The sequence below is a fragment of the Gossypium raimondii genome, chromosome 12 (genome assembly GCF_025698545.1).
Source record: "Gossypium raimondii isolate GPD5lz chromosome 12, ASM2569854v1, whole genome shotgun sequence".
NCBI lineage: Eukaryota > Viridiplantae > Streptophyta > Magnoliopsida > Malvales > Malvaceae > Gossypium > Gossypium raimondii.
This window is the reverse complement of record NC_068576.1, coordinates 7682862-7699679: the sequence shown is the minus strand read 5'-3', so window position 1 is coordinate 7699679 and position 16818 is coordinate 7682862. Positions and strand designations below refer to the sequence as shown.

At 36.0% G+C, this 16818-nt stretch overlaps 1 protein-coding gene across 2 annotated transcripts; it reads left to right on the top strand.

Moving 5' to 3' along the window:
- Positions 1-5335: 5335 nt before the first annotated feature.
- LOC105763113 (5-formyltetrahydrofolate cyclo-ligase, mitochondrial) lies at positions 5336-8449 on the top strand. Of its 2 annotated transcripts, none has more exons than XR_001124087.2 (7): positions 5336-5708; positions 5835-5975; positions 6077-6226; positions 7107-7148; positions 7437-7508; positions 7811-7881; positions 8017-8166. XR_001124087.2 is itself a non-coding variant. In XM_012581203.2 (7 exons), the coding sequence occupies exons 1-7, from the start codon at positions 5402-5404 to the stop codon at positions 8151-8153; spliced, it is 894 nt and encodes a 297-aa protein (XP_012436657.1). In that variant the 5' UTR covers positions 5336-5401; the 3' UTR covers positions 8154-8449. The 2 variants fall into 2 exon arrangements, 1 of the variants encoding a protein (XP_012436657.1); XM_012581203.2 differs by having other exon boundaries at positions 7437-7482; positions 8017-8449.
- Positions 8450-16818: the final 8369 nt, after the last annotated feature.

The window sequence follows — 16818 nt, the reverse complement described above, 5'->3', positions numbered from 1 at the left end:
AATATATATGTTCGAGAATGGTAATTATCAATAAGAATGCATTCCACAGGTACATATATACTTGATTGGGTAAATTGTGATCAATTGATTGATTGAATATATATATATGTTTGATGATATTATATGATTAATAATGATGATACTTGCCCTATTAGCATTGTTAGATAGAGTCACGGGTATAATTGACAAGTCATAAGATCTGTATTTATTTAGGTGAGAGATTCAACACTATGTGCGTACATATTGTGATAGTTTTCTAATATCTTAGGGGCCGAGAATATATCACCAACTTAAAATACCCTATGGGTACGAGTGTTTTCCTGTGTAATTGTTGGGATCGATGCACTTGTGCTTGATTAGCACTTCTGTGCTTATGTGGTATGATGGTGAATTGACTTGAGTATCCATTCATATATCTGATTTGGTTAATAGGGATTATAATGTAAAAATGATATACTGAACATTTATTGTATTGAAATGAGATATTGATGTTATCATGAGACATGATTTTGATATGTTAAACTAGATGCAAATACCCTAAGGGTGCATCGGAAGTTATATAGAGAAATTGAGCAAAACATTATTCAGAATAAGATAAAATGATAAATAAAATATCAGTATATCTTTGATATTAATATGAAATGGTTAATTGGTTAACTTGAGTATTATGTTAGTTATGTTATTTAAATTTTGTTATGTTTATAATTGAATTAGAGTTATGTTAGCACCATTGAGTATACTTTACTCAACATATGGATTTATTTGTTTCTGTGCGTAGGTCTCGGATAAAATTAAAGAAATTTTTTAATCAAGCATCCAACACTCAAGCTTAGCTCTGAAGCCATTACGACCCTATTTCGTATGTATATATATGTTTTGAAGTCATATGGCATGTACCTAGATTGGTTGGCTTGTTACTTAAGTTTGATACTTTTGGTAAGTGACCTATAATATTATATTGGTTGAGTTTTATCTTTTGATTATTAGATAATTATGCTTTATTATGTATGTTTGAATGTGCAAATTGGTTGGTTTAGTAATGATGTATTGAAGGTTATAATTTGGCAATATTTGAACATGTTTAGATAAGTTAATTGGATGAATATGTTTTGTGGTACATTTTAGGTATGTTTAGGTTCATTTGATTAAGGTTTTGGACACTTAAAAGTGAAACATTTTGACCAACTGGTCACTGGTCACTAGGTTTCGAAACAGAAAGAACATGCCTTGAGATCATTAGAACAAATTTCATTTAAATTTTGCATTTAAGTGTAGGTCTCAAGACATATTTGTATAGTCTTGAGACAATTTTTCCTAGGTCTGGTCTTTGTCTCAAGATAGAACAACATTGAAGCTAAATTGATTTTTCTTGGGTCTAGGTTTCGAGACATTCAAACATCGAAACAAAAATAGTAAAATAGGGGAGGTTGGTCTTGAGACCTAGTCTGGAGACATAAAGGACCTTGCCTTAAGACACAACATGTAATGTCTCGAGACATGTTAACTTCGAAGCTAAAAATCCCAAAATAATTTGATCTGTATCGAGACATGAAGACCCCTATCTCGAGACATGAATTTTAAATTTGACTTTTGAGTTTAGATTCGAATCCTAACTTTGAAATTAACCCTTATAACCCCGTAATTGATGAAATAAAATCAATGAGTTTATACATGCATGTCTAAGAATTATTTTGACGACTGAATTGAATGTATTTATGTTATAGTAACTCGAGTTGTTTCGACGACATAATGTGACTGAAATACCCTATTTTGGCCCGGGTCTAAAAGGCCCAAATTACAAACAGGCCTATAAGGGCCCAAACTGAAACAAAGCAGAGGCCCGAAACTCAGTGGCCCAAAACAGATAAAGAAACCCTAGGGTTTCTAAGAAACTTCAGCCGCCGCAGCCAAGTCCCTTTGCACGAGCCGAATCTTCACCTGCAAGGAATGAACACAGAGAAGGAAACAAAATCAAAAGATTTGCAGATCAAGAGATATCAAGCATGATTTGTTTCTTTATTTTTTTATTATTACTATGGCCATAAGAAGGCCATTAATGTATTATAAAGGGGGATTGGAAATCAATAAATAAAAAACAACTATTTCCACAACCAAAAATAGAAAACTCAATACTAAGAGCAATACAATCGATCCAAAGGTTAACATCTACAGTTTTTTATATATTTTTTATTTACTTTTATTTTTCTTTTACATACGAATAAAACAAAGAAAAAGGAAAGAAGTAACCTTTAGAGGTGCCCAGATCGCCGTGGATGGCCGAGGGTGTCATCTCCGATGACAGACGACCGGAAGCTGAAGGGTTTCTCGGGCTTTTGGGGCATTTTTGTTGATATTTTGAGGGATTTGAACCTAGATTTGGGCTTAGGGGAGTCTAAAAGGCCAAATAGGGGATTTTCTCCTTTTCCCACACTGCAGACGGCAGCGTGCCGGTGATTTGAGATCGGCCGTGCAAGGTGGCCGATGACCGGTAGATGCCCGGACGGTGCCTGAATGATGGGCGAAATGGGAGAGCTTTTTTGAGGGAATTTGGTTTTTTTTTAAAAGAGAATGAAAAATGAATTTTTTTGAAAGGTTTTTGGCTTAAATAGCCAAATAAAACGACGTTGTTTTGGGCATGGGTCGACCCGACTCCGACCCGACCCGCCCTAGGATCCGCGCGTTTTTGAGCGGAGGGGTAAATTGCGCTTTTAGCCCCTCCGCCTTTTGAAGTTTTGCAATTAAGTTTTTTTTAATTTTTTTAAATTTACCCTCTAATTTTTCTTCGATTTCAATTTATTCCTACTTGAACGACGCCGTTTTGAGGAAAAGGGCAAATTGCCCTTCCAACCCCTCTGAATTATTAGCGGGTTCAATAAGGTCCTCCGATCTTCAATTATTTGCGACTTTGCCCCAGTTTTTTTTATTTTACAATTCAATTTAGTCTTTATTTTTATTTTTATTTATTTTTTTCTCCTTAATTAATAATGTAATTATTATTTTCATATGTAATTATTTTTTTCTTTTTTTCTTTCTATATATATATTTATTTATTTTATGTATATATTTATTTCCATATATATATACGCATATTTTTTAATATAATGTAATTATTATTTAATTTATTTTTCTATTTATTTATATACGTACATGTATGTATATTTATTTTCTTCTAACGAATATTTTCTATATTATATATGTATATATATATGTTCTTTTAAAAATTATATGTACATGTATGTATATTTATTTATTTTTCTAACGACTATTTTCTATATTTATATATGTATGTATATATATATGTTTTTTATTAATTAAATACTTACTTATTTTTTAAACACATATTTTTTTAATTTGTATATATATAATTATATATCTTTCTTTATTTTCATAAGTGCACTATATAGTTTGTTATATAAATTTTATAATCCAAGATTTTATATGTAAATCTATGTATATGTCTTTCATTCTTCATAATTTTAATGTATATGTTATGTATCTCCTATTCTTTATATTTTTGCTTATTTCCTTCATTTGTTTATTAATTTATGTTTTCATTTATATTTTAAAAGAGTTTTTATTTTATTTTTATTTGCTCATTTATTTGGTATTCTTGCATTGTTATTGTTTATTTTTATTTTATTAATTTCGTTTATTTACTATTTATATTATGTCTGTGCAATTGTTATATTTGTTATGGCGACATTTACCCATACATTTAATATAACATTACATCATCTTTTAATCAAATTTAAAAATAGAAATTTTCAAAATAGAGATAATACTCGTATTTAGGATTTTCAAGAGAATTGAGCCCTAATGTATTGGGTTCCAATTTTCTTCGTTAAATCTAATAATCGAGAATTGCTCTTTAATCAAAAATAAAATGAAAAAGCTTGTTGTTGGGAATTTAATATGTTGTGTCCTAATACATTGGATGTGACGTATTTATTTCTCGAGACAAAGAGTTTTTTTTACAAATATATATATTAATAAATGAAATATTCAATGTTTGGGATGTTGAGAAATTGTGCCCTAACGTATTGGGTTGTGGTTTCGTCAAAAATCTTAAACAATGGAATATTCTTTTAAATTTTATCACACAAAACCTTTTGGACAAACTCATCTTGAAGAAATAAAATATCGTGCCCTAACGCATTGGGTGTGATGTTTTCTGTTTCGAAATGAGCGAGTCTTAATAACTTAACAGATAATTTAATTAGGGATCATATTTTTCAACTCTCGACATTAAGACATTAATTAATCAACTTGGTAACAATTTTTGGGCGTTATGAGGGTGCTAATCCTTCCTCATACGTAATCGACTCCCGAACCCGTTTTTCTAAAACTCGTAGACCAAAGTCGTTTTTAGGTGACCCAATCACACCTTAATAAAAGATTGGTGGCAACTCCAAATTTTCATCGACAACTAATTTTTGTTTTTTTCCAAAAATAAAAATGGTTTCGACAGTGACATCACATGTTCGGATCTAATGATCGGGTCAGATATTGGATGTTACATAATGTATTTTTTTATTAAGTAATAAGAAACTTTTATCTATTTACTATTTTTAACCCTTTTTAAGTGAAAAACAAAATCTAACAAGTAATTTTTATTTATTTTATTTTATCAAACTCATTTAAAATATTAAATTACCGAAAGCTAAAAGCAAACCCTAAATTAAAATGAACTTTATCCCAAACCTTTAAACCCATAATCAAATTGCTTGTTGTTTGTATCAACAAAAAATATAATTAAGGCCAATTCATAGGCAAACGAAACCTTATTTCTCTTTTCTTAGACGCTGGTCCTTTTTTCCTTGTGGCTGTTGGTGCTATTGGCTTTGTATCAATAGTTGTTCGATTTTGGGTGGGTTTGGATGGACTGTAGGGTGCGATGCGTTTAGTTTATTTTTTGTCTCGCGCTACAGTATCGCTACAGTATCTAATCTCACTGTCACCGCTATTTTCATACTAACCACATGTAAACAGACCGCTCATCCAAATCTACCCTTTATATTCTTTCTTTAGTCTCCTTTTGTTAATTTCTTTTCCTTTTTGTATGCTTTTGACAAAATAATGACTGAACCTTGCCTCCCTCTGTAGACCATATTGATCGTGTCGAGTTTGCTAGTGAAATTTTTTTAAATAAAATTTAACAGGCTAGTGACTTAAATAATTTTTTTTAAATAGTTCAGTGACTTAAATAAAATTTTTGAATAGTTCAATGATCTAATTGTAACTTTTTAAGTGACAAAAACGAAAATTTATCAATAGCTTGGTGACTAATTGTGTAGTTCACCCAAAAAAGCAACTGATTATTTTATTACGTGGCTCAAATCTCCCTTGACCAACCACCCAAGGAACATCAGTCATCGGAAAGCAGCCCACGAACGACCATGAAATGGGCGCCATCGATTGCTATCCAAACTCCAAACTCAAGCTGCAAAGCATGTTTCTTCACCGCAAATACACTAATCTAATTTCCAAGGCAAAAGAGGTGGCGCTAGTTGCCCACCCCCACATCATGCCATCCCCAACCATCCGCTCTTCTGCTGCTAACTTAACCCGCACTATGGCCGCCATAAACAAAGACGGCATTGGAGTCGATCCCCATGAACTGGATGCCATTTTCGAACAAAAACGATCTCTTAGATCCAAAGTACGCAAAGCTCTCAAAAACATGGACCCAATCCTGAGATCACAAGAAGGTAGGTATATCAATTTATATATATATGTATGTATATGAACTGAAGTTCTACTCCTTTATTTATTTGATTGCGTTTTAAGTGTTCGGTTATTTGTCTCATCGGGGATTTCTCTGCTTTGGACTTCAGATAATGCTATTCAGAATATTGTTGTAGAATCTTCATGGTTCAAAGCAAGTAAGAGCTTATGTGCGTACGTAAGTTCCCCTGCTTTACTCGAAGTCGGTACTTCAAGGATTATCTCGGAAGTTTTGTCAAGTTCTGCCAAAGGTTTAGTTTCTTGTTTTTCTTTGATGGGTTAACTTTTAGATTTTGATTTTGATTGGTACGTTGTTTATTTATTTATTTATTGTTTCTTTTGAACTTTGAAGAGAGGAAGAAACTTTATGTTCCACGGGTGGAGGACAGGAATAGCAACATGAAAATGCTGATGATATCCAGTGTTAAAGATCTTATTGAAAAATCAATGAACATATTGGAACCAGCCTTGGTAGATTCTGATGGGAACCAACGTGAAGACGGTGCTCTACTCTCCTTATTTGCTTTTCTTTTTCTTTTGTTAAATTGGCGTTCCTACCCTTCCCAAGGTCCATAACATCAACTGTTTCATGTTCCATAGCTGTCTCATGCATTATCTAGAATGAATATTTAATGATGCTTGTCTAGTTGTCATTTCTTCGGGTGCATGGATTGGTATTTAAGATTGGAAATGGGTTGGGCAGCTAAGCCTAAGACAGTGCATTGCAATTTCTTCTTCAAGTTATTTTGCAAAGCGATTTTGTCACCTAGTTTGTATTATTCTGCATTGCACCATTAGGTGTCTCTTGTTGCCTTTCTAAGTTTAATCAGTTAAATTCAGTTATCTTGGTACAGAGTTATATAGCTAGCAGCTTCTGATTGGACTAAGGAATTGAAGCATCTGCTTGTTTGAATGGCTTTTCTAAATTCTGATAAAATAATTCATGTTAAGTGTTTATAAGAAGAGATATATTTCAGAGCAATAAACCATATTCGCTCTATTTATCAGCCATTGCAGCAATGTTTTTATGGTTAATATTCGTAACACCACATCACCTTGTGGGTTTAAGGTAGACAAGTTGACTAGATGCTTTTTCTGGCTTCAGGATGTGCATTGGCTGATCCATGTTATGAAAATAAAAACAGCAATATATATATATATGTATATTACCTTTTGAGTCTGAACTCTAGGCAATACCAGTTCTTTGCTATTTTAGCCTCAAAATATTGAAAGTTTTAATTTTTTGACATAACCTGGATTATGATCCTAAGCCTGTTTCTTAGTTTACTTCATGGCGAATGCTGCATATAACTTTTTGTTGTGAGCCTGACTTATTTTTGGTGTTAGTAAGGCTGCTAACTATTTGGAAGTCTCCGGTGCAGTTATGCAGGCAAGTGATCCAGTGGACCTGTTTATAGTACCTGGTAATTGTCTTCATCCTCCAATTCGATGTTTCCTGATCAATGAAGAGTTCGATGTAAAGTTTTTGCCTATGTTGTAGCTTTCATATTTATAGTTGCCAATACCTCTCCCTCAAAAGCAGCATGAAAAGAGGGGAAAAAACTAACACTCCCAGCATCCAGACATAATGAAGAGTTGAAGAAGCAAACCATGGAGTGCCTATATCTATATTCACTTTTCTTATCATGCTTCATTTCACTTTCTGCTGGGAGTGCATGCAAAAACTTTCACTTCATTTCTATTTCTTTCAGGGCTTGCATTTGACAAATCCGGAAGCCGTTTGGGCCGAAGTGGGGGGTGGGTTAACGCTTTTCAACTTTCTGGTTGGTTATATTATTGTTATTCAATTTTGAATTGCATCATTAAGAATCATAGTAATTACAGTCTGTATGGTTCTATTTGCTATATTGGTTTTAATGGTTCTTGTCTTCAGCCATAAATATGTGATTATTAGACTCTATATGACTGGCAGCGCACGACCTTGAAGTGTTTACCACAGAAGTTCTGTACAAACTTATATATGTCTATTCCTATTTTAGTTTTCATTGTGATTGTGTTTATATTGTCTTTAAACAGTTTTTCTTATGTTTCTCCCTTTATGATAATTCATGATAATGTGTGGAAGTTACTATGATTTGCTCCTGAAGAACTACCAAGAGCTTACAAAGAAGAAGAGATGGAAGCAGCCCCTTCTTGGTAAGTGCCACTGATGCTGGATGTACACTCAATTTTGATAGCAATAATAGATGCTTCAAAGACCTGATTGCAGCATCGATATAATTTGAGCAATATGTTATACTGTTTTATTTGATTGACTATTATTTTTTGCAGTTGCACTGTCATATTCAGTCCAAATTATTGAGGACGGAGTGATACCAGTTACTCCATTTGACATTCCCATGGATGCTCTTGTATCTCCTGCTGGGTTCATTCCGATAAGTGGAGCTGCTTTGAGGAGATGTGAGTGAGCAAAGTTGTCTGGTTTCATCTGGCAATGGCATAGCAATTGCGTTTCAGCTCATAGGAGGCTGGCGTCTGAACAAATGAAGCATGGTCAGCATAATAAGTCAAGTGATTTCGAAAATATACAGGTCTGTCTTATTTGACTTTTTCTTATAACTGGAAAGAAACTCAATTGGATGTGACGAAACAGACTTAACCTAAACTTGTCAATCTTGCGGGACGGCTTAATTTCAGATTTGGTCGATTTAGTTCAGGTGATTGGAGTTTCTAAAATTTTTGAATCAATTTGGATTTCAGATCATTTAGGATTGAGGTTAGTTTGTCACTTGACATATTCGTAATTTTTAATTAGATTATTTCTGTTTGATCATTCAAGTAGTCCAATAATTGCTATGTTCCTGTGGAAACTTTGCACAATGTGTTTCATATTCTTTGTTGTGATGGTAAGCCAAGTTTCATTGGCAATGGCTGAATGGCCCTTCTCTTTAAATGGCAACACTTGCTAGTATTAATTGATTTTCTTAATTATCGTCTCTCTTCTTCACTTCGTATAGCAAGCAAACCAACCTGATGCACAGCCGCCATCACTATTCCCGCAAATATAATCGCCACTCTTCCCCTTTCTCTCCTTACTCAAATCTCCACTCTATTTTTTCAATAAATCCAATGAAACCCAGTCGACATTCAGTCCACAAAAACCCAACCCCTACCCAAACTGAAAAAAAAATCCAGCCATCAGAAACAGAATATAAAATTGAAGAAAATCAGCTAAAGTACTGATAGTGCAAGTGTGCCAAATAAACGTGCGAAAATTCGTACTCAAATTCCTAATTTAATCCCATTTAAACTTTTTAGTAGACTTTTCCGAGCAATTTACCAAAAAAGCCGTTTTTTTTTCAAAATTTACCGAAATGGGCCAATTTTTTGATTATTTATCGGAATGGGCTATTTTCCGGGAAATTGCGTCCACGTCAGCGCGATGTCCTGACACGTAGCGCGTTCCTGAGGACGCAATTTTGACGTTTTTTTCACGTTTAGTTTTTTTGGCTTTTAGGGTTTAGGGTTCAGGCTTTTTAGGGTTTTTAGGTCTCGGAATAAATTATTTCGAGTTGACGTTTCTGGTCAAATAGTATAAAATCGCTTCTACCAGGATGTTATTTGAGAAGAAATTGTGAAATCGCGCCCTCGTGGACGCGATTTTGCTACAGTAGGTCATGTAAGAAATAATTTTTTTTTACGTTTCTGAGCAAATAGTATAAAATCGCCTCTACCAGGATGCTATTTGAGAAAAAATTGTGAAATCACGCATTCGTGGACGCGATTTTGCTACAGTAGGTCATGTAAGAAATAATTTTTTTTGACGTTTCTGAGGAAATAGTATAAAATCGCTTCTACCAGGATGCTATTTGAAAAGAAATTGTGAAATCGCTCCCTCGTGGATACAATTTTGCTACAGTAGCAAGTTTGGACTGAGGCTATAAATTAGACAGAAAATGTTCTTAGAATGCATAAGTCATAGCAGAAACAATTTAGAGAGGCTAAGAAAGTTAGAGTTTCAAAATGAGTGAACGTATTAGTGCTGTTATTTACTACGATGGTGAGGTTTGCCACACCGAAAATGGTGTTATTTTTTTGTCGGAGAATATGGTGCGACTGTCATTTAACCAGAACATAAATTTGACAGAACTTCGTAAAAGAATTAGGCGTAAAATCTTGAACGACGCCAATGAAAGTTCATCAATCACGATCGATTTTGTTCTTGTGTTGATCCGGTGACATATGACTCGCTCGACATAAAAGGTGCTCGTAGCTTGGAGGCAATGGTGCGACTCATCTTGCTAGTGGAGCAACTTATATTGTGTTATATGTATAATTTACGCCGCCAATCGATGTACTTACGCCCGGTGTTCGAGATGTATACACAACCCCGCCGACACTTTCGGTTAGCGGCTTACAAAATACTGGAACAACCTATGTTCTAGTGGTGTGAATGCACATCCCCGCAAGACACTCGCTTGGGATGAGACATGTACGTCGGTGGCTCGACGTTTGATGCTGAAAATACGTACTGGGGAATTGCATCAAGTTCTAGTGGATGGCAATCTACATCCAATTGGGGACGTTATCAAATGCCCAGAAGAAGGGATGACGTACTACCTACAACGTCAACCGGTGAGGGGACGTCATACGCTGCAGATGATTGTGGGTTAGAAGATGACTCCGATGTGGATCAACCTCGAGAGCCCGGGCCGGATGGTGCAGAAGTGAGATTATTTTCTGAAACGGAGCCGATTCCAACAAAAGGTGAAGATGCTGAAAGGAGTTTAGATGAAGAAGAAAATCCACGATTCAGAGCATACTCACCTCCAGCCCACATGCATAATGTCGATCTTCAGCGGATGATGCGTTAGAGTTTCCAGATCTACCACACCGGTTGCGCGATCGTACAAGTTCGGGGGGTAGATTTCGGTGAACTTGAAGTTGGTAATCAGTTTACCAACAAGGATAGTTTTATTGGTGCTTTGAAATAGCATAGCATCAAAAACGGCGTTAATTACCACGTCGTTAAATCAAAATCTGATAAGTTTGAGGCGAAGTGTGCGGTGTAAGACGGCACATGTTCATGGAAAATCGTCGCCTTGTTAAGGAAAAAGACAGGGTTGTAGGAGATAAAAAAGTACAAAGGTCCACATACATGTGCTGCAGGTATAGGATTAAATGTATCTGAATAATAATTTTATTTTGCAATGTTAATGTACTCCCTCTGTAGGTGTTTCACAAGATCATCCCAACATGGATTCAGCTATGTTAGCTAGCTTGATACTGCCCATGATAAAAGCAGATCCTAGGACTTCAGTGCCGGTGATAATTGCCAATATTCGTAGCCAAATGGGGTACATGCCCTCTTACTGCAAGGCTTGAATAGCTAAGCAGAAGGCGTTGGAGAAGATGCATAGTGGGTGAGACACCTCATATAATGAAATATGGCAGTGGTGTCAGGTGCTAGAGAGATACGTCTCAGGTCCCATCACAGACCTTGAAACGGAACATGCGTACTACAACGGCCGATTGCTACGTGGATGTCAAGTGTTCAAATGCCTATTTTGGACCTTTAAGCAATGCCGAGACGCATTTCCATACTGCAAGCCGTTGGTACAAATTAACGGTACCTTCATGTTCGGTAGGTATACTCATCGGCTATTGGTTGCAGTGGCACAGGACGGCGGTAAGAGAATTCTTCCAATTGCATTTGCAATAACACCGGGGGAGTCGTCTGATGACTGTGATTTCTTTCTCTCGAGGTTAAGGAGGCATGTGTGCCCCCAACCTGATATCTATATTATTTCAGATCGGGGCACCGATATACTAGCTGCATTTGATCGAGAGGGAAGCCTGTGGCAGCGCACACACCATAGATATTGCCTAAAACACGTTGCTTCAAACTACTACAGACAATATCAATCTAAGAGCGAATGACGACAAGTGACCAACATAAGTATTTAGTCTATAACTGTATTATTTCGTTTGTCAATTTGAATTAGTTTTATTGGTAGAAGTGGTATAAAATATTCGCTATGATCTTATATTGGCAGGGTATGAAATAAATAAAGATCGTTTTACCGAGATGTTGGCAATTTTACGATCCCAAAACGGAGAAGGGGCGGACTATCTTTGTAACATACGTTTTGAACAGTGGGCACAAGCATACAACGGAGGCCTACAATATGGCCATATGACGTCGAACCTGGCAGAATGTATAAATTCTGTTCTTAAAGGAACGCGCCATCTACCGATAACATCGGTTGTGCGAGACATATTTCGCTTACGCGCTTATTTCCAAAGCGAAAAGAACTTATGCAGCGATGATGGGTGGCCATGTATGGTGCAGTAAGGTAGTTCAAGAAATTAACAAGGCGAAGGCGAGGGCAAACATTATGCACACAGTGTGTCACGATCGAGACAATTTATGGTTTCGCGTGACGGAGTTTGACAGACCGTACCAAGGTGTTGTTGGCGGGCAATATCGTGTACACTTGCAAAACAGGACTTGTGACTGTGGGAAGTTTGATGCATTTCGTTATCCATGCGTTCATGTTATTGCAGCTTGTCAGAAACTCCGTCTGGATCCGATGAGTTATGTGGACGAAGTGTACAAATTAGAAAACATGTGCAACGTATGGAGACACGTTTTCCCACCGGTCCCATATGAACTTAAGTGGCCGCCCGTATCTCTTGCTTCTTTTAAGCTGTTACCGGATAGAGAATTAGGTCGCAAACTAAAGGGTCGACCTTGCTCCACTAGAATACGGAACAATATGAATATTCGAGAAACAGCCAGTCAACAGAAGTTGTGCGGATGGTGTAGGAACCCAGGCCATACAAGTCGATCATGCCCTAATCGCAATAGTTGAATGTAATTTTAGAAAAATTTATTTTATTCAATTATTAATTGATAATTGTATTAATTGTTAGTAAAATTATCAAATTAGTTTAATTTCTTAATTGTTAGTACCAGTCAAAACATTTTACCAAATCTAACATTATGTAAAATTATTAAGTCCCAAAATTTTGTTAATGGTTAGTAAAATTATTAAATTATGTAAAATTATTTAAAATTATTAAGCCAAAAAATTTTAATTAAATTAGGTAAAATTATCAAATTATGTAAAATTATTAAGTCCAAAATTGTGTTAATGGTTAGTAAAATTATCAAATTATGTAAAATTATTAAGTCCAACAATTGTGTTAATGGTTAGTAAAATTATCAAATTATGTAAAATTAGGTTAGGGTTAGGGTTTTTAATTAAGTTAGGTTAGGGTTAAGGTTTTTAATTAAGTTAGGTTAGGGTTAAGGTTTTAATTAAGTTAGGTTAGGGTTAGGTTTTTAATTAAGTTATGGTTTTAATTAAGTTAGGTTAGGGTTAGGGTTTTTAATTAAGTTAGGGTTTTTAATTAAATTAGGTTAGGTTTTTAATTAAATTAGGTTAGAGTTAGGGTTTTTAATTAAGTTAGGTTAGGGTTAGGGTTTTTAATTAAGTTAGGGTTTTAATTAAATTAGGTTAGGTTAGGGTTTTTAATTAAGTTAGGATTTTTAATTAAATTAAGTTAGGGTTAGGTTTTTAATTAAGTTAGGTTAGGTTAGGGTTTTTAATTAAGTTAGGTTAGGGTTAGGGTTTTAATTAAGTTAGGTTAGGTTAGTGTTTTTAATTTAGGGTTTTTAATTAAATTAGGTTAGGTTAGGTTTTTAATTAAGTTAGGGTTTTAATTAAATTAGGTTAGGTTAGGGTTTTAATTAAATTAGGTTAGAGTTAGGGTTTTTAATTAAGTTAGGGTTTTTAATTAAGTTAGGTTAGGGTTAGGTTTTTAATTAAGTTAGGGTTTTAATTAAATTAGGTTAGGTTAGGGTTTTTAATTAAGTTAGGGTTTTAATTACGTTAGGTTAGGTTAGGGTTTTAATTAAATTAGGTTAGGTTAGGGTTTTAATTAAGTTAGGGTTTTAATTAAATTAGGTTAGGGTTAGGGTTTTTAATTAAATTAGGTTAGGGTTAGGGTTTTAAATTAAGTTAGAGTTTTTAATTAAATTAGGGTTTTTATTACATCAAATAGAACTTTTATTTTATTATATTAAATAAACTTCTATTTTATTACATCAGATAATAAATTTAAATACGATAATCAATGTCTATGCCCGGGGGATTCGGTTCCACATGGCGGCCGTCGACGGTTACGCACTGGATTCCTCCTTCCTCTAGCTTCCGGCGGCAGTTGTTCTTCCTCCGACGGTGATTGTGATTCTTCCGGTTCGACATCTGGTTGTCGGACTTGGGACGATGATCCACCTTCAAAGAATAGTGTATGTGGAGGTGTTTGCATCATGAACGGCGACGGTGTTTAAAAGTTATACGTTGGTGGCGAGTGGTAAAAAGGAGAGCTCCCCGACGGCCCCCCTTGCGATCCCTCCTGCGCCGTTGGCCTAGATATCGGCGGTCCGCTCGACATAACAGGAAATGGAGCTGAACCAGACATTTGGCTCAAACGTAAGAGTTAGGGTACATGTAAGGGCTAGGAAACACACCTGGCATCATAGGGAAAGGCGGTTGCGTGGGTATCATTTGTTGAATTGCTGCGTCAGGTGACTGCGTCGGTGCTCTCGTTGGGGACGGTGATTGCATGGCCGCTGATGACGAGTCGGGTGACTGTCTGGGCCTCGTTGAGGGTCTGCCTTCGTAGTCTTCTCGTCTTGGATTTAGATGCCCGCGCCTTTCCCTTCCGACACGTATTTGCCGCTGCCTCTCCTCTGGCGTAAGTAAATACGGCTTGCCATGGATCCTAAACCATAGCATGTATTCTGGAACGCACGCTAACTCCGGAACGATGATTTGTTCCCGAGTAGGTAGATATTCATGCCGATTTTCCCATATTTTCGTGTACTCGGACCAGTATCTAGGCCAATCCGCATCTAATAGCCGAATGTCGATTTTGTTGTGATCGTCAAACACCTCAGGGTCCGCAGGAATCGGTTGTCTACATCCAAATTGTCGTAGCACTCTGTCTGTCTGGTGGGGCTCCACGGTTGCATAGTTGATCAACACCATTTTCGCGTGCCAAGCGTTCGAATTTTGTAAAAACTCTTCCGGGATTACTGCCCGAATTGGCGGATCCTCGTATGGTGTCCATTGAAACTATATGAACATGATAGAAATATTAGTTATATACATAATAGTAAATACTAAATACTAAATATCAATCGACTAGCGAATGCATGGAAATATCTATTTGCAATAGTACTTACTTCTGCTTCCAACCGTTGCTCCAATAGAAGCCGTATATATTCAAGTTTAGACGGTAATCCACGATAACTTGCCGGATGGTTCCACCTAATTAAATAAATTTTTAGCATACTTTTATTCTTACAAAATCTACATAATAATTCCAAAATGTAATATAAAATTTACCTTGTTACGAGTGGGAATGTATATGGGTGGTTCACTCGAGGACGTAGAAATGGAAAGCGAAACCATGCCCATGATTGCAGTAGTGACAGGCAACCTCCGATGTTTGCTCTCCTCGGTCGCGTCGCCCCGCACATCTCCCGATATAATGTTGCCAAGACGGCAGACCCCCAACTAAATTCACCGGCTCCTCTAAAATCAACGAGTTTTAGCAGCCACCTTAGATGTACACGGCTTCGTGACGTGTCGTGCATCAGATAACCTCCAATTATTTGAAGAATGTATGATTAAACATATCAGATTCTTTCAATTTCGGTTGAATTTGCATTCGGATCGGGGAAGGTGGCACGTAACCAGCCCATCTCGACCTTACCTCCATCCATTTTATCCGAAATAGCGCCTAAAAGCTCGTAGCACACTGCCTCCCAATTGCTAGATTAGGCAGACCCGGTGACTGGGTGCCCGTCCACCGACAATCCCAACTGCAGACTGACATCTTCTAGAGTGATAGTGCACTCTCCACATGGAAGATGGAATGTGTGCGTCTCGAGTCTCCACCTCTCGATCAACGCACTAATCAGTTTCGGGTCCAACTTGCATCCTTGGCCTACCGTCGCCACGTGCCAAAAACCTGCTTCCCGCAGGTAGTTCTCTACTAACAGTGATGGAGGAGCATGCATATTCCGGATATTGCATTCCAATACCCGATCTTCAGACTTTTATAACAAACAATAAATTAATAATTATCTAAAAATACTTAAATAAAAAAATCTTAAATAATATTTAAAAATTAAATTTAATACTTACCATTTTCATTTGCTCCACCGATATGTGATTCCTATTAAGACTAATTAATAATCGGCCATTGATGAGAATATAAAAATTTAAAATTATTTTAAAAAATATAAAAAATTTAAAATTATTTTAAAAATGAAATTGAGGGAAATTGAAATTAAATATGGATTTGAGAGAATTTTGGAAGGAAATTGAGAGGAAATTGAAATTAAATATGGGTTTGAGAGAATTTTGGAAGGAAATTGAGAGAATTTTGGAAGGAAATTGAGAGGATTAGAGAGGAAATATTAGATAGGATTTGTTTGTGAAAAAATAAAGGGTGGGGGTATTTATAGTTTTTTTGACTGTTAGGGGCAACGGTCAAAATTTTGACCGTTAAGTACTGTTTTCACTTGTTGCGGCCTATCAGCGTCCATCGTCGGTATGACGTCTTGACGTGAAGGAAATCGCTCCCTCAAGGACGCGATTTCCTTCCACGCCGCCAGTTGCGCCGACGTGGACGCGATGTCCTGACATCGCACTCGACATCGCTACGACGTGGACGTGATTTCCCGGAAAATGGCCCATTCCGGTAAATAATCAAAAAATCGGCCCATTTCGGTAAATAATCAAAAAATCGGCCCATTTCGGTAAATTTTGAAAAAAATCAGCTTTTTTGGTAATTTGCCCGGCTTTTCCCTTCCACGTTTAAATATTTTTCTTTCTCTTTATTGGCTCGATTCGCAGCCGTGGGGTGGAAAGCAATTTCAAAAACAAGTGGACACAACTATTGGGTTAAAAATATTTAATTATGATTATAATCGTGAAGACTGATGGTTGCTTATTTTTACGAGTTGTAGCATAATATTAATATAGTTTATATTTATTCAAGTTTGGCCATATTTGAAATATAAACTCAAAATTTTGTTTAAATTCAATCATA

Excerpts from the sequence above, each read along its gene's own strand:
- LOC105763113 (XM_012581203.2), top strand. The coding sequence starts at position 5,402 with ATGGGCGCCATCGATTGCTATCCAAACTCCAAACTCAAGCTGCAAAGC. Across the intron at positions 5,709-5,834 it reads AATCCTGAGATCACAAGAAG|ATAATGCTATTCAGAATATT; the intron begins GTAGGTATATCA and ends TTTGGACTTCAG. Across the intron at positions 7,882-8,016 it reads ATGGAAGCAGCCCCTTCTTG|TTGCACTGTCATATTCAGTC; the intron begins GTAAGTGCCACT and ends TATTTTTTGCAG.